The 17,941-nt window shown below is 38.3% G+C and overlaps 2 protein-coding genes across 2 annotated transcripts; one reads left to right on the top strand and one right to left on the bottom strand.

Moving 5' to 3' along the window:
* Positions 1-2,546: 2,546 nt before the first annotated feature.
* On the top strand, positions 2,547-5,451 carry LOC145785965 (uncharacterized). Its single transcript, XM_082597657.1, has 4 exons — positions 2,547-3,224; positions 3,597-3,743; positions 4,490-4,702; positions 5,210-5,451. Exons 1-4 carry the CDS (start codon positions 2,559-2,561, stop codon positions 5,372-5,374), a joined length of 1,191 nt encoding a protein of 396 aa, XP_082453783.1. The 5' UTR covers positions 2,547-2,558; the 3' UTR covers positions 5,375-5,451.
* Positions 5,452-10,166: 4,715 nt separating this feature from the next.
* LOC145785897 (lactadherin-like) lies at positions 10,167-12,423 on the bottom strand. The gene is made up of 4 exons (XM_082597594.1): positions 12,117-12,423; positions 11,487-11,636; positions 10,746-10,927; positions 10,167-10,494 (listed from the first exon to the last, which is right to left on the bottom strand). Exons 1-4 carry the CDS (start codon positions 12,421-12,423, stop codon positions 10,357-10,359), a joined length of 777 nt encoding a protein of 258 aa, XP_082453720.1. The 3' UTR covers positions 10,167-10,356.
* Positions 12,424-17,941: the final 5,518 nt, after the last annotated feature.

The raw sequence follows: 17,941 nt of genomic DNA, 5'->3' as shown, positions 1-17,941 counted from the left end.
AAATTTTGCTGTCAATTTTGTTGGTCTGTCTTCACCTCTAAGATGTGAGCTATGACTTTACAGCGATTTTAGAGAGTGATGACCAGGACAAAGGCAAGAAACTGAAGTAGCTTCAAAGCAAATTGTTGACTAGGACAGGTGCTTTCTTCTGGACCTTAAATATCTCAATAGTTTTGTTCCAATGAAACACTTAATTATGATGATTGGACCGAATGGAAGGTTATTTGGCAGTTACAAACTCTCTTTACCGACTGATCTTCAGCAACATGTTGTTGAGGTATCGTGGCATTGAGATTTAATGGATGACCAAGAAATGTTTTGTAAAAGAGAAATTACTGTCAAAAGTTTATCATAAATTGCAAACAACTTTCTTCTGGAGACATTGTTTTAAAATAATCATTTTTTTGCAGATTATAGGATGCATAATAAATCGTCGTTTAATATTGACAATATTCTGTCACAGTCATCTAAGAAAGATCAGAATATCCTTGACGGACAATCAGCATTTTCAAGACCCTTTCCACCATCGCCTAATAAGATGTGGACCAGATCTTTGTGGCTAGACCACAATATAAACTCGCAATTGGACTCGGTAATTTTATTTCCATTTTGCAGTTTGATAATTTATAAATAGAGTGCAAAACGAAGACTTTTATTTTCTTTTGTTCGATTTTGATCACTTGGTCTTAGTGATATATATAATTTTTAGACCATTTTGTATCATGAGTTCACTTTTAAGGTTGAATCTTCAATGCCAAAAATGACCTTTTCTTACAGTGGAAATTTTTATCTTGTATCTAGTCTAGAATATACTGTGGGATATAGCCTACAGTACATCAACTTTCATATAATAGCAAGCGTTTTATGCGGCATCACAGACTTATCCAACCTAGTTACATTTTGAGGTTGAACATGATTTTCAAACTAAAACAAAATTATGAAAAAGTAAAATAGACGTTTATCCTACTTTTATGGAACCCTTGTCAGGAAGTTAACTTCTAATAAAACTGTCAATAAAAAAGCTAGTTATGTTGCAATTCAATTCTGTTTAAACAAATTCTGTTGAAACTGAACAGCACAAGTCTTCATATATTTCATCCGTACATTTGTTACGTGTTTTTAACAACAGGCTGTTATCATTCATAAAAAGTGATATTTATTATTGCAGTGTCAATAGACACCGTTATATTCGTGTGGAATATCTGGCCAATAATAATTAATCCTCCCTGTTGATATAAAGTAAAATGTTCTTCTAAATATAGTAAATTAAATCCAATTTTTTAAAAGAAATTAATTCTCTTAAATCTTTGCAATGTTACAAATTAAAAAAAGAGGTTTCTATGAATAATAAAATTAATTTCAAAGGTACCGTACTGCCATATTTGAGTTGTTAATTTTAAACACAATTCAATTTTGAAGGAAAACTTGCAAGTAAAGTAACAAGTAATTTATTTATGTTAAAAAAGTTGAAACCTTTTAGTGATTGCGAATTGACCAACGTGGTTCTAACCAAGTAAAGCGTTTTAGGATAGAAATTTGTTGAAAATTATTGAAATCTTTATTTCAGAATGCGAGGTATCAAATAAAACTGTAAAATGAAGTGTGATGCAAGAACGACCGGACATCTTGATTAGATTGTTGTTCTGTGTCGCTTAATTAATTTCTAACTGCACAAAAAGTTAGTTATTTCTGAACACGAACAAATTGCTGTAAATTTATTTGATTCATTATCGTTGTGATTCTGGGAATTGATGTTTCTCTGTCAGACGTGAAACTTGCGCATGAAATCTACATAGAATCCATGAAGTTCCAGTTTTATCATTGAGGCATGACGTTTGTCTGCAGAGGATAAATCAATGTGAAAAGGAGCTGGTATGATGATTGGGTTGTCAGTCTCGTTATTTTATATTAAATAACTTTTAACTGAGTGCAAATTTACCCAGACTGAAATTAAACCAAACAAAAGAAGCTTTAGCAAGAAGTAGCCTATACTGCTACATAAGTCATGAGTAGCCATCGTCTTGCTACAGTATTCCAAAAAAAAAATCAAAACTGCTGTCCTTTGAATGCTTGTTGTTCAATTTTTTTCAATGCCATATTGTTTGTAATAGTTCTTGATCGTTGCCATGCTTGACCTTGTCGCAGGCTACGCAAACTTATTTATATTTTTGTTTTTTTAGAGTTCATTTACGAACGGGAAGAAGGATCTTGAGTTTTTGATGAAACCAGAAGCGTATTCAAATCTGTCGAAATTGGCTCGGCACCATAGCGTTCCAACTCACCCCTTGTCGATCGATGGGATGCTTAACGCAGAAAATGCTTGGCAAAGATTTCCGAAACCAACTATGCCCTTTTTTCAAAAATCAGGCTTTTCCAGTTTAATGTCCCCGTGGATGTTGCCGCCGATACAAAATATATCGAAGGGAAGCGGATATTCTGCAGGAAATTCTGGCTTCCCATTTTGGTCATCGCGCCTTCCAATTGCCGATGTTCCAGAAATGTTTAACCGCAAAGCTTGCTTTTCATGGGCACCTGCAGATCACGAACATAACGATCAAATGGAAGAGATTCAAAATTGTCTTCACTGCCGTCAACACATGGATAATCTGTTGTCTCACTTTCGTTCAAGACCTAGAGTTGATAACAATGCAACAACTGCATATTCGAAACTTCCAAGTTCGACAGCTTATTCCGCGTTGCCACCTTTCAATTTAAGAACATTAATTGAAAATCAAAAAGCTCTTAATGCATCTTTCGAGCACATACCGAAAAATTCGTTTAATGCATTTAATTCACGCAATGTACTTCCATTTTCTCAGCATCGCATGAGACGGTCAACATCAAATCATCATCACTTTTACGGAAAAAGACATAAGCTCAACGAAAATGTTCTGCAAGGCCAACGAACGAAAGAACGACTTTTGAATTCAAAAAATCCCCACAACTTTGTCGATTCGTTTACTCCAGAAATTACCTCTCCAGAGTCGGCGACGTCTCCAACGAGCGAGATCCGCCATATTGCTTCACCGAATGGAAGCTCAACCGGTTCAAGCAGCTGGTATTTTGCACCGTCTAGCGGAAGCGCTAGTGACAATAATCAGACTCGAATCGGTGACAACAGCTTAACAAAATCCAGCCAAAAAGCGCATGAACCCAAGAAGTTCTTGTACTTAAACCAAGCTTTCTATCACCCAACAAAGAAGTTATCTCATCATAAGTGCAACGTAAGGAAATGCAACGTTTTTTCGTTTTATTTTAATTAAATTATTTGATTACTTGGGGCAAGCAATCATTTTTGCCAAATAAAACGATCATGAATGCAGTTTTTTCTTTTTATTAATTAAGGTTCATAGCTTAATTTTTGGAAAACGTTGCTTTATTAGTCTTTTAAAGTCTAATGTTGATTGTTGAGGTTAAGCGATTAATATTTGAATGTAAATATATTTTTCCTGTTTTCGATAACTCAAACCAACTTGACAAGCTTGCTGTTATACACCAACCGGTTAAGTTTTTGAAAAAAATAAAAAATATAATGATAACAATCAAATAAGTAGGCCCTCTTCAACTGATCCATAAATATGACATCCCCTTTTCAGATTTGTGGAAAAGTTTTCAAAGCACAATACAACCTGACGAGACATATGCCTGTTCACACTGGAGCAAGACCGTTTCTTTGCAAGGTCTGCGGGAAAGGCTTCAGACAAGCCAGCACTTTGTGCAGGCACAAAATTATTCACACCCAGGTAGCGATATAAATTACTTTCACGTTTTTGTGGCTGTTGTTTTAAACTAAATATAGTTTCAATTGAGGATGATTTCAATATTCGAAGCATACATTTCTAATTGAAGAGTCCAGGTGCAAAACGATCAAACTGCCAAAACCAACTTTTCGAGTAAACTGAAAATTAAGTTTGAGATTGATCGTTTTGTGGCTGAACCCCGTTATTTTAAAGCCTTTTTTTGAGAAATATTGATCGTTTTGCCCCCAAAAAAAACTTCTACATAAAACTTTCAATATTAACACAACGGGAGATGATCAAATTTAAAAATCACACATAATGGAGTTTGATCGTTATGCACCTGGACTCTTCAATTATGTTCTAACTAAACACAAACATTTAACAATAGTTTTTCAAACACAAACCACATGTTACTTTTTGTTCGGAAAATTCCATTAGCCGTGCCTTAGAATAATGAAAACTAAAACTAAATAAATCAATAATTGAAAGATCCTGTTGTATCACTGTTTTTACATATTTAAGATTCTTGTAATTACCATTAGTATCAGAAAATGTTTTTCATTTGTTTTTCGTTATCTTTGAAAATGTAAGTTATACGCATTGTTGGGTTTCCTTGAGTTTGCATTGTTATTTTAAATGAGTGATTTCAGTTAAAAAACATGGCCTGGTGTTTTTCAAAATGTCTAACCTGCTACTTCCAACTTTTCATCAATTGTAAAAAGCTTAAAAAAATTTCTTGCTTTGTTTAGGAGAAGCCTCACAAATGCAAAGTGTGCAAGAAAGCGTTTAACAGAAGCTCAACACTCAACACACATATGCGTATCCACACTGGTGTCCGTCCGTACACGTGCGAAGTGTGCGGGAAGGGTTTCCACCAAAAAGGAAATTACAAAAACCATCGATTGACGCACAACAGCGAAAAGCAATACAAGTGCACAATCTGTAGCAAAGCCTTTCATCAGGTAAGAAATTTATGGAAAAAATGAAAGAGTTCACGTAGTTGCCAATGTATCACAGGGCTTAGATTGGACAACTATTAGTTTCATGTCATTGCTTATTGAAAGGTTTAGTCATTAAAAAAATAATCGTTCTTATCATGGCATGATTTTCAAAAAGTTATTACGTTGCTAATAAAGTAGTAAGTAAGCCTACTCTTCGTGTTTAAAAGATAAAAAAACAACGTTTGTTGACCGCTTATAGATTATGTTTAAAGCGCAACACTGTATATTTATAAATGTATTTACTTTCAGAGTCAACAAATTCTTTTTATTTGGTTTCAATGTTAATATAAAAAAATACAATAAGATTCATTGAAAGAAACAATAGAAAAACTAGGTTTAAAATGTTTCGCTTTTAGCATAACTTTAATGTGTGTTCTTAGATCTTTGATAGACGTATATGCTTGTTGAGTGCAACATACTGAATTAAAAATACCGAAGAGTTGTGACATAATCATTTATTTCATTCAGGTGTACAATTTGAGCTTTCATATGCACACTCACCAAGCTACCAAGCCGTATATTTGCAATAAATGCGGAAAAGGTTTTTGCAGAAATTTTGACTTGAAAAAGCATATAAGAAAACTCCACAATGCCTCAGCAGCAGATGAAAAAACTGAGATCTCTGTTGTTTAACATCAACATTTTATTGCATTTGTTCTTTGTATTTGCAATGCTTTGCTTTATAACAATCGTGACAATAGAATTTTAAGGTGATTTCTTGACCGATGATTAAACTATATTGCGAAATAAACTAGATTTTGTTGCAAAATTCTCGACTTTAACCATCGACGAGTAAATCATGTTGTATTTGACGTGTTTATACGACGGTCCACCCAAATTTTTTTTATGCGCTACCAAAAGTTTTAAGATACTTTATGAAACACGGTCAGAAGTAGCCTACTAGCAAGAAAGAAAACTTTTTAATCGTAGCAACGCAAGGTTTTTCCTGTATAGAGTTGCATACATCGCGGGTATGAGTTTCCTTATGAATTTCTCAAGGATAACAGTTTAAGCTCAGCCATAGCAAGTTTCCCCAAATACATTTATCACGTGCCGATTGCAAAATCCCAGCCAAACTCAGTGTCATTTTTATGACGTGTTTGACGTAACCTGCCAGAGTATCAAAACTGGTGCGTAAACTCTTAGTTTGTCACTGGCTTCAGAGTAGGATGTTTTACTTTTGTCTAAACTTCTCCCAGCACGTAGAGCAAATAAGGAAATTTGTACTTTATTTTAGATTTCCAAGTTTGATTTAGAAACAGCTCATAACCACGCAGGCCTCGCCAAGCTTACACAATTTCGAAGACGAGTGACAGAAGAAGTGCGCAGAAACCGCTACATTTAAGTTTTCTGCAGAAAGTCGGTGTGAACTGTTTTGGTTAAGGTAAACTTTTATATGGAATTGCTGGTCACAGTAGAGCTGTGTAGTTTAACATGTGTTTATAATCAAGTAAATGATCACTCTTTAAATAACCTGAACGGATCCCACACAAATCTCATCCGAGCCTCCTTGCTAAAGCTGACTGTAGCGTAGCCTATCAACTCCGCTGCAAGCCAACATTGTCAATGGCGATCATGTCATATTGTCATAAAGAAGTAAAATGTGCTGCACGATCATTGCTTGAACTTGAAACATCTAAATGAGTGTTCAAAGTGACAATGTAAAGTCTGTGGTATTTGACATTCGCTCAGTGGCTTAGCGCTCGATTCAAAATAAGCGGCGCTGGTTCGACTCTCGGGTTGTGCGCTTGAGCAACGCATTTCAGGACTGCTCTCTATTCAGCAGCACCTGGTGGAGGAAATGGCTCATAGACAATAACACTTCAAAACAACTATAGAAACTTTACTCTACCAATCTCGGTGACCGGTCCTGTGTCAGTGGTTCAAAGCCTCTACAAGTATGCGAAACTGCAAGAAATAACCTATCAAAGGCTTTGTAAATTTGAGGTAAATATTTAAAAACAAACCAAACCATACGAGAGTTCGAATTTGCTGCTGTGACGACACTTAGTCTACTTAGCCTTGAAGCGTGTCATTCAGGAATCATAAGCTGAGGTCGACTGGTCAAGCATAACTGCTGATTAATTCCGGTACTGAAAGATGATATACCACATTACCACATACCTTTGTCGTCACCTTTATCATTAAAAGAGAAAACCGTTTTGTTTGAATCTCAATCATTATAGGTCTACTTTTTATATTTGTTTGCACAAAAGTAATCGCGATTTGGTGTTAGAAGTGTTGATCAAAATCTATAAATCATAATTCAATATCACAAAAGCTATTAAGTGCACAAATTTCTTAAAAACAGTCCATGGTATTAAAATTCCTGTTGGAAATAAAAATTTTCAAATCTGTTAACTTTTAATGGGGTCAGCTTTTGCCACAGCAATAATGGTGTGTTTTTAATGTAGCCTACTGTACAAGGATTGACAATTGACGTTGTCGCAAAAACTCAATGCTTGTTAGTCACAACCAGAGCTGCATTACTGGATGAGGGTCCAGGTGATCCTGGCCCCCAAAATACAAAAAAGTCTAATGCTGAGAAGGAGGCTCGGAGGAGCGATGGTCACTGGGATAAATAACTCTTGTGAGATTATTACTCTGTCAATTATAATTCTGTCAAGCTGCAGATATAGGCCACAACGTTAACATTAATATAAAAATCAAGGGCACTCTCAGAAAATCATGCTTAGGGCAGTGAATTAGTCAAGTTTGCCGTGCTCGAGCTATCAGCTTCTGTGCGCCAACTTGTGCTCGACAAACGCCTCAGTAAAACGACACGAGATGTCAGCATTTTGCGTAATAGCTTCAGTATACTGTAGAGCAGGGGTCACCAAATGACGGCCCGCGGGCCGCATGCGGCCCGCCACGCTGTATCGCTGCGGCCCGCGGAAAGTATCAGCGTACAAGTATAACCAAAAATACTTTTCTTGAGGAGTCAACGAGCATGAAGGTAAAAAATACTTTCCGGGAACCATATTTTCGCTTTGCATACGATTTCACCGACTGACCATTCAGATTGTATAGTTCTAAGTGGGGGTCTCTTAACGTTATTCCAATGCGATGTCCAGCCACACTGTCCCAGTGGTTGATTGAAACGTCTGTTTTTAAATTTCGAAATTATCTGTGAGCATAGGGTTGCTTATTTTAAGTTTGTAAGTGTTATGTAAACACTAGTGTGCGTTTCACCGTTATTATGTTTCACGAGCAATGTTCCCTTTATGCAAGTTTTTGTTAGCAAAATAGGTCGGTGTGCCAACTCAATTTATAATGAATTGGCAAAATATTATTTATAAATTTAAAGACATTTTCTGGTTGTATCAAGAAAATGAAATATCTTCAGACAGGTGTTGGTTGAATTACTTGTGGTTGTATTAGGCCTATGGTTGTATTTTCATAAGACAACTTCTGGTTGTCTTATGAAAATATTTAGTTTGGTACTGCAAAATGTTGTTAATCAACAAATTCTTGCCACGCTGATAAGCACCGCAAGTGACAGTTGTCTATAATAAACGAAAGACGGTTTTATAGACTCTCACAAACAGGATGAAAAACCAACTCATTGCTTTTTTAGAGGGAACGCCGTTCATGAGTAACGATAGAAACGTTTTTTTCGGTGATTTTCACAAGCGTTTGTTTCATGGTGCCTAGTTTCTTTCTCCCTGTTATTGGAGCCTATTTTTCGCTGATATGTTAGCAGATAGCAGGTCACTGTTGTTGCCAGTATTGCGATGTGTCAAACATTTCTTTGGTTACTGAAACTGTTAATTGCAAGATATCTTTTGTGAAGCGAAGTGACAACATCACTCTTGTTGGCGATGAATATTCTAATGAAACCGTTCGCCTCGCTACAAGTGCGCAAAACAAGTGGCCTCGTTTATTAGACATTGTTAAAAGAAGTCAAAAGTGTTGTTAAAGGAGCTTGGCCTGGCAGTAGCGTTGTTCGACTAATTTTGTTGCTGCGGTATTCTAAGATAAATAGTAACAACATGTAACGCTGGATACTGGTTACGAAATGCGTTCATTTCTAGCATAAGAGTCAACCTACCTAAAATTTTATTAGTGCGGCCTGCCACAGCTCTCCTTAGTACCAAAGTGGCCCGCATGCAAAAAAGGTTGGTGACCCCTGCTGTAGAGTGTAGATAGTGAAAGTATGCACGTAACCTGTCTGTCAAGTGATATCCCAAAGTACGTTAGTTCTAAGAAAAACAACAAGCTCGCCCAAGGTGATCACTTTTATCTAGCGTTGAAATAAGATGCAGCTGTTACATTTTTCCAGTTTCTATTGATGCAGCCGGGGGATATTATCTTGACTAGGATTTCTTGTCTTCTTTTAAAGTTCTTTCTATAGATTAAAATTTAAAGCAGTGCAGAATGGCCAGGTTATAGGCATATGCATTTCCATACGTGTCAGATTTGGGTAGTAGATTGTAAATATAATTTCTGAAGACTAGGAGTGCCTCCTGATTCCAGAGGGCACCATTTTTGAAGCGGCGCAGCCTGTAACGTTTTCTGCTTCTGGCGATCAGAATAAAGCTCCTGATGTGAATAAGTTTCATAACCATTTTGACAATGCATCTGCCAGAGAGTAGACACAATAATCTGTAGGAAACGCCACGTCGGAAAAACCAGAAACAGCGTCACAGACTGTTGTTAGATCATGAGACACAGTTTCTGAAACGAGTGCATTGAGAAAAATTTTTTGGGAGGCACCACAGATCCGATAAAGCAAAACTTCAACAGTAAATGAGTAGGCTATAGCCATCCAAAAGTTGAAGTCCAAAAAAGTAAATGTTGTACTGTAGTAGAAGGTCTGGGGAGTTTGCCTATCACATAAAATCATAACTTGTCTTTTTGATTTCTTTTTTGCTGAGATTCTTGTTCAACAAAAGATTTTTTATGACCCACATTTTGTGTTTGCCAATATTCATCAATTTGAAGTTGAACTTTTAAAAATTTTGGGTTTAACTTTTTTTCACAATGTTTAAAAGGCACAAAAACCAAATTTGACCTTAAAATCCGATACTGACTTGAAACATGCTTGTACTATATCGAAGATAGTTAATGTGCGCTCAGTAAGATTGAGCAAGCGAAGCTAGAGGGGAAAAAATGGAGACAAAATGTATGATTTTCCTTGCTTTTTTTTTAGGAAACGTGACCACGTACCCTCTGAATCAGCTACTCTCTCTTGCTTTCTTCTTTGCAACAAAATCTCCTTAATGTCCTGAGAAAGTTGGGACTTAATCAACTGTCAATCTTTCTCGAGAGCATTTAGCTTGTTATTTTGAAAACAGTGGGCCTGTTGAGCTGATGCTTAATTTGGCAAGAGCGTAGGTTGTAGATCACTAGATAAGTCTCAGGAGAAGACTACACTGTCATAACCTGCTACTTTACCATTGACTATTCCATGCTGGAATTGCAATGTAGAATGTATTAGGTACTTATTAAATGTTGAATCACTGTATATACAGTATGCTTAGAGCAATCACGAAACAATCGATTGTACAATTCGATATAAGAAAATTTGAAAAATAATTGGAGTTTTAGTTTAATTAAGTCTTTTTATTTGTCAAGAGGTTTGGCACAAATATAACTTTAGAAATCATGATATCTTAGCAAATGAGATATTCCATTCGAAGTACGGCTTGGCTGTGTACTTGCACTACAGTTAGTCGAAAATACCGAGCTGTGATTGGCTGAGGAAACTTGTTGATGGCATAGGAATTTCTGTCAATGTTTCCTTGAAAGACCTAAAAACATTGAAAATCATAACCTTCGTGCTTTTCATGCAGTAAGTGTGATGTTTTACTTCATGGAAGGCATTATGTGTTGTTCAATAAACACCAATAAGGAATAAATTAAACATTGCATATTTTTCGTTAATAAATTTACTCCTTTGATCGATAAAACTTTCAACCTGGTTGAAAACTCTTGATATTGAGAATCAAATTAGTAAGCAGTAACAATTAGAAAAAAAAACTGCCAAACTACCGTACTCCACCTTGTCCTCTCCTGACTCATTCACGATTGTTTGCAACTGATTCGGTGAGTTTCCATATGATATTTTGTATTGCGTGAGCCACTGGTCATGAGAGTCACCTGGTGGCCTTCCTTGGGTCACAACACCAACAACTTGTATTTGCTTTTGTAAATCCACTTGAACCCATTGGCCAGGTACAGATTCTGTGAAATATCACACAACGCCCTTGAACACGTATAAAATAAAATTTCTTGTGAAATCGCTCTGTTCTAAACCTTACATTGCTATTAATCGATTTTTTTGATTGCCGCAATCGTTGTTTTCAGAAACTTGATTTTACTGTAGGAGTTTTGCATAGCCTACATGCAGAGGCTTATAACCACTGCCCCAGGCCTTGTCATCAAATTGAAAGTTCCATTTGTTTAAAGTGTTGTCGCCGATGAAATATTTCATCTAGTAGGTGCCATTGAATGAAGGGTAATTTGTTTAAGGCTTTCAAGTATAGATTTCTTTGTTTAAGAAGTCTGGTCAACATTCGGTTAGCTATCAGAGTAGGCAGACAAATTCTATTTAGCCAACTTCTCTTTTAGTCGTTTCTTTGTAGACAAACTTGGTAGACCACAAGTAGCTTTTACAATTTTTTAAAGTGTTTGCTGCTTCTAAAAAACTCTACCCTACATTTTTAGGAGATCAGTAGCTAGTAATGGCGTACGTTAGCTGAGTTAAAAAGTATCAATTTGATTATGAAAATGCTTTGCTTACGATCCCTTCCAATGTGCCAGAATCCCCGAGGATCCGTTGTTCTATCCAATCTTGCATATCTCGCTGCATAATTGTCGTCCCACTCAGAAGAAGCGGAAAATGCGCTATCGGGTATGCGACCATCTCTAATGCCAACTCCACACACATGAACTAGGTTGAAAAACAAACGTTATTTTGTATGTTGCGACCGTGGACACGGATAGTCTGGCACTCTTGCAAACCAGAAAACACTTTTGAAACTCACGAGTTCATGGTTAACTTGCGGAATAGGCAAAGTACCTGGAAAATTTTGCAGTTAAGAAAGCTTCAGAAATGCTTTGGGGATAAACAAATAAACTATTTGATAAAAGTTGAGTAAATAAATTGTTTGGCAAATGCAACAATGTCTCTTGTTTGCCGTTTATTGTTCTGAATCGTGTTTTTATGTTGTTTCATTTTTAAGCAAAATTATTTCTCTTTTAAATGTTTAAGGCCCTATTTCCGAAGGCTGAGTTGGATTTACGACACTATGTTTTTTCAAAAATGCTACCTAGTTGTCAAAGGTTTTGGAAGAGTCGTAAATTAATGAATTGAGTTGATGCTGTTTAATTGTAAAGTATTGCAACAACAATAGTTACAGTATTAGCCCACCTTTTGCTGGAGAGGTAGCAAGTCTTAAGTATTCCTTCAACGGTCGCATTTCTTCTCGGAGTTGTTCTACTTCATTTGGATCGCATTCACAACGACTAGGTGATCCCTTCTCTCCTTTTGATCCAGGAGGTCCTGCTACTCCTGTTGGTCCGATCTTTCCAGGACGTCCTTGTTGATTGACAGGAGCAGGATGACCAGGATCGTTGCCTAGGACACCACGACGCAATGGAAGACAAAGGTCATCACCTTGCCCGAAAACAACAACCAGAAAAAAGTGGAAAACGGAGCATATAATAAGAGCTTTCATCTTGTAGCTGAAAACAAATCATTAAAAGTTTAGATTTTTACCAGGAAAGCATCTGTTGTGCTTTGAACCTTATGCTTCCCTCAGACACCATACACTTCTTTTTCCACTTTCCTAGATTTTGCTTGCTTTACTACATCATAGAGTAGACCATAAACAAAAAAGAGATGATCTCAATAGCCTACAACTAAGCTCCATTCGTTTGTTCTCTACGCGGACACTTTCCCACCAGCAATGATGAACCATCAACCTCAGAGCCCCAAACAACAACAACAGCAACAGCGTAGTTAATGAAATTAAAATGCTCACAAAAACTTGAAACAAGTGATTTCAAATTTTAGAATCAAGTTTAGATATAATTTCTTTCTCTGAACAATGTTTAAGCCTGGTTTATTTTCGATGTCTACGAATGTAATGCACAAATAACTGAAATGTATGTGCTATGCTGGATTGCTGGCGTATCACTTGTTAAATGAAACTATAGCCTATCTTTAGTTTAAACTTCAACGACATATAGTTGCATCACATATAAAATAAAGCAACAAATCTACATTGAACTTCAAAATTGCTACTCTAAATGAAATGGTTTCTGGTATAGTAGAGCCTTAATCAGGAATGCAAAAAATAACTTATCCGATTCTTTATTTCAATTGATAAATTTTTCTTGTTTGTCACGTTGCTGTCGATCACATTAGAAACAGCATCCAGTTTAATTTGACAAATTCATCGATTGTATGTTTTGTGCAACAGATCTCTTGTCTATCAAAATCGCATTTCCAACTATGTTGTTTGCTTTGCTAACATTGCTTGAACCGTGATAGGCGAATGCACGCAAAAGTTTACAGGAAATTATGTTAACACATGAGAAATTTGAGATCATTAATCTTTGTCAAACTGATGGGATGAGAATCTTTGTCAAACTGCAGCATGTAATCATTCGTTGTGAAATGAAACTTACGCTTTTGCTATGAGTGTAGGCTACTGGTCACAGCGGTAAACCATAATCTCTTCTTGGGAAAATTTTAACATAAAGTTCCCTAATCCGTTCGTCTGTATATAATGACCGAAGAAACACACACTTGAACTTCTTTTCAAACAGTGTATTCCTGTAAAATTAGCCCGAGGCTACCGAAAACGAGGGGGTGCAACGCCTACACCACTTAAACTGTCACTACACAACAGATTACTTGGATAAAAGACGGAACTTTTGTCCAGCTAGCAAGCACTAAGCCAACAGTTAAATGTGCGGCCAACTTTCAAACAATCATTTTACGAATGACCAGAATAGATATCAATATCTCAAATTCACGTAGAAAGTAACTGTGACGCAATAAATGAAAGACAATTATGAAGTCATTCCAACAGGTGTTTAAGCTGATGTAATATTTCCTGTTTAAACAGGCCCAAACAGGTCCAAACAGGTCTTATGAACGATGGTGCAATTTTGGCACATGCTTTAGGAATTTCCATGACGTAATATTCAGTAGACTTGAACGGTTTTTATATGACGTTTGATTTGGTGAAAATTGTCGGGAACATAGCGGCCCCTAGTTATGACAGTCTGACATGGCATAACTAAAAAGAAATGACGACAATTGTGAGCCAATGAATAAAAACACATGATACACAAATTGTTTGAATCACTCACGTTTAAGTTAATACGCAAATACAAAGGGCATGCAAAGAATGAACAGCAATAAGAATAAACACGACGATACATGAAATTGGTACCATAGGTACACGCTAAATGACGCTATATACAATGGTTGCGCTAATAACCGACTGTTCCGGGCTCAGACAAGGGTCGGCCACCGCAGACAAAACCAGGCTCAAACCCTAACACTTAGGTGTTCTTTACGGGGGCGAGGCACGAAATATCCCTCAACACGTAGTCTACTTTCACTTTCCCCGTACTCTCATCATAGTTGCAGACGGCAACTTTGGCTCTACGAACCACAGGCTTCCCTTTCCTAATTTGTGGAACTACCTCATGCACCCTCCCAAGTTGATACTTCCCACGTTTACCAATGTCTTGGAGAGAACCTACCACTACAAGTTGACCAGGCTCCAAATTCTCGGCCATTTTTAGCCATTTTTTCCGGCCCTGAAGACCTGGCAAGTAAAAATCGATCCATTTATTCCAAAACTGCTGAGAAAGTGACAAATTGAACCGATAATCCCTTCTTAATTGGTCACGATCATGTGGTTGCCCAACAGCACAGTATGGGTCTAAGTATGGGGTCAAAAGTGAGGCAGGGGTGATGACAGTAAAATCCCTAGGATCGTCACTCAAAGGTACCAAAGGGCGTTCGTTCACGATCCGAACGGCACTGCTGGAGTACGTAAGCAATTCAATGAAATTGGGCTTACGAATTGAAGAGTCCAAAATGTGAAAAAAGTACTTGGTCATATCGGCCACGAAACCAAATCTGCCAAGCCGAAATCTTGCCAAGACATCTACAAGAGGGTTTAACAAGTCAGGACCCGAAAACATTACATCATTAACACAAGTTCCTCGAAATTCAGACTTGCCATCGTAAACAATGCGTTTTTTTAATTGTGACGTCACAAAGTATGGTAAATACCATTCAAATCCCTTGACATTTCCTGCTTCACCCGCGCGCTCAATATAGCCATTAGATTTAAGATCTTTCATGGTGTCAGTAAGGAAATCACGAAGTTCAGGTTGTTTTAAAGCTTTCTTTCTTAAAGCAGCAGCTCTATCTGACGCCAACACAAAATTGTTAGGTAGATCAATATCTTCCTTCAACGGAACAGGTATCTCAAATCGACCATCTTTCAACTCAATATTCGGTTCGACAAGTTCTCTAGCCAAAATATCATTGCGAGACAATTCACAGGTTTCATTTTGCAAAGTCAAATCCTGAATGACTTTATTCAGGTCTGCTATTTCCATATCACGAGACTCAATTTTACGCTGAAAGCCAGAGATGACATCCGACTCTGAAGACGTCTGCACTCTGCACACTTTAGCAACGCTTTCAACTAAGGGTGACTTACCACCACAAGCCAACCAACCGAGAGGAGTGAGTAAAGCATGCGGTTCACTGCGATTTTCACCAACACGTTCTTCTTTTGCCCACATCAAATAAGCGTTGTCATTGCCAATCAGTACATCTACAGTACTACAATCATTCAAATGAAACATATTCACGTCATGAAAATGACGGAAACCACTTAAATCTTGTTTATGAGGTAAAGTTTTAACATCGTCAGCCCAAGCTGGGTTAACCACCGAGGTTATATCACAAAACAGTTCATCAGTCTCTAACGACTGGATGTTGAGTTTAACAAGGTCAGCACAAGTAGGTTTCTGACCAGCCAGAGTATCTATTTTAAACGACGCTTTATCATACGGTTTAAGACCAAGTTCGCACACCAAGTCACTCGAAACAAAGGTCAACTGCGAACCAGGATCATGCTGACAATACACCAACTTCGATTTGCCAGTCATTGGATTCAAAACACGAGCAGCAGTAACGCGGTTAAAGGCTGCTTTAACATTTCCAATCTTAACATTACGCACAGGAACTCTGGCACCAGCATCATCTTTACCGACCGAATCCAGAGAATCACGTGACGTCACATAAAAATCATGCAGAAGAAAATAGTGTTTCCTATCGTTGGTAGGTCCACACTTACGACAGTTATTTGCATGATTACAGTCTCTAACCATATGCTGGCGCAAACAATTCAAGCATTTGCCAGCTTTCACAATGACATCTCTCCGATCTTTAGGTGTCAAGCGCAAAAATTCTTTACAATTAGACAAAAAATGATATTCAACTTGACCACGTGACGAACAACAAAAACATGCCGGTATGTCACTATGTCTGGCCACACCGCCGCGCGGTGCGCCAACAGCAGTCGAGTACTGCGAACTCCCTGAAATCACATTATCATGGGGCTTTACCGACGTCTGCCTAACCGGACATGAAGGCAATTTTCCTTTGCCAAACTTTTTAAAATGCTGCGACTCACCAGAATCGCCCATTAGCATAATGCTAAAATCAGTCGACTTGCGCGTTTCCTCCCGTACTACAAAATCAAACAAACTCTGAAAGGTAGGTTCCTCAGTGCTACCATACTGATCACCTAAAAAGTCAAGATAACGCTGCTTAGCGTCAAACGGGAGTCGCTTAGCCAAATCCAAAACAAAACGTCCTTCTAATTTATCACGCTGACCATAAGCTTTCGCGTAAAGCAAACACTGCGACAATTCATCTTTAAACTCTTTCAAATCACTTGAAGAGATAGAAGTCAATTTGCTACCATAGCGATACTTTCTAATTTCTGGTTCTGCGAAAAGACCTCCACGAACTCCAAAACGTTGGGACAAGCGAGCTAACGACATTTCTATCCTGTCTTCCTCTGACAAGCCAGGAGTGTCAGAAACCAAATTAGCAATCGTTTGTGCAGCTGTTCTAACACAAGCTGCTTGCAACAAAGTCAAACGAGTTCCCTTAAAGGGCGAAGCTGCCATCAAGGCCATAACACGATTTTTAAAGAAGACAAATGGCATATTATTACCATCGTAACCAATCAAGGCCGCCTTATCGAAGAACGTCCTACTATTTTGGTATTCAAAAAAGCAATCCTGCTGTTGAGAACTCGATTTAGCGGGAGAAGACAAGCTATATCCCTTAATGGGCTGAGTGGGCTCAGTCACATGCACAGCCCGATCACGATCCTCACATACGTTAAAATCAGGAGACACGATACGCCTCTCACAACCACCCAAATTACGTGTAGCTGGGCGATCAAAAACTAGCGGCGCTGAAAACTGTGAAGGGGGCAAAGCATTACTGCTAATGGCGGCCCCGTGACCTGTACGCTCTGGGGGAGGAGTTCGGTTGTAATTTGCAGACCTTGGCTCTACAGCCTTCGGAAGATCCTTAGCCGCGGCCCCGAGACCTCCTGAAACAGCTGGAAAACATGTGGATTGTACAGGTCCACTTACGGATTGAACAGGCGTGTGGAAAAGGTTAGGTAAATTAAACTGTGATTGATGTTCACTTCTGGAATGCCTAGAAGAGCCCTTCCTAGAGCTACGCCGGGAGCCCAACTCAGAACGATATTCAGCTAAAACTACCTCTTTACGTTGTTCGGCCCTCAACTGAGCGTCTTTGAGTGCGAACTCAGCAGCTCTAGCTTCGGCTCTCGCGGCGGCCTCAGCAGCTCTCGCTTCGGCCTCAGCAGCTCTCGCGTCGGCCTCAGCTCTCGCGGCAGCCTCAGCTCGTATGGCCTCAGCTCGTATGGCCTCAGCTCGTATGGCCTCAGCTCTTGCGGCAGCCTCTGCTCGTGCGGCAGCCTCAGCTCGTATGGCTTCAGCTCTTGCGATGGCCTCAGCAGCTCTTGCTTCGGCCTCAGCTTGGATCTGGAGCTCCTCTCGTCTTAACTGTAGGTTAATTTGTGCAACTATCCGTGACGAGCTCTCAGACATCCTAGTGCTTACATTTGAGGCGCTATCCTCAGGATGTATGTCAGCATCCAACCTATC

The sequence above is a fragment of the Aplidium turbinatum genome, chromosome 16 (genome assembly GCF_918807975.1).
Source record: "Aplidium turbinatum chromosome 16, kaAplTurb1.1, whole genome shotgun sequence".
Taxonomy (NCBI): Eukaryota; Metazoa; Chordata; class Ascidiacea; order Aplousobranchia; family Polyclinidae; genus Aplidium; species Aplidium turbinatum.
This window is presented reverse-complemented; position numbering and strand designations above follow the sequence as displayed.

What these genes read in the sequence shown, in the direction of transcription:
- LOC145785897 (XM_082597594.1), bottom strand. Translation starts at nt 12,423, where the DNA reads ATGAAAGCTCTTATTATATGCTCCGTTTTCCACTTTTTTCTGGTTGTT. An exon ending in TGCTACCTCTCCAGCAAAAG is followed by an intron (nt 11,637 to 12,116) that starts GTGGGCTAATAC and finishes TTTTCAACCTAG; the next exon opens with TTCATGTGTGTGGAGTTGGC. An exon ending in CTGGCACATTGGAAGGGATC is followed by an intron (nt 10,928 to 11,486) that starts GTAAGCAAAGCA and finishes GATATTTCACAG; the next exon opens with AATCTGTACCTGGCCAATGG.
- LOC145785965 (XM_082597657.1), top strand. Translation starts at nt 2,559, where the DNA reads ATGGAAGAGATTCAAAATTGTCTTCACTGCCGTCAACACATGGATAAT. An exon ending in TATCTCATCATAAGTGCAAC is followed by an intron (nt 3,225 to 3,596) that starts GTAAGGAAATGC and finishes TCCCCTTTTCAG; the next exon opens with ATTTGTGGAAAAGTTTTCAA. An exon ending in ACAAAATTATTCACACCCAG is followed by an intron (nt 3,744 to 4,489) that starts GTAGCGATATAA and finishes TGCTTTGTTTAG; the next exon opens with GAGAAGCCTCACAAATGCAA.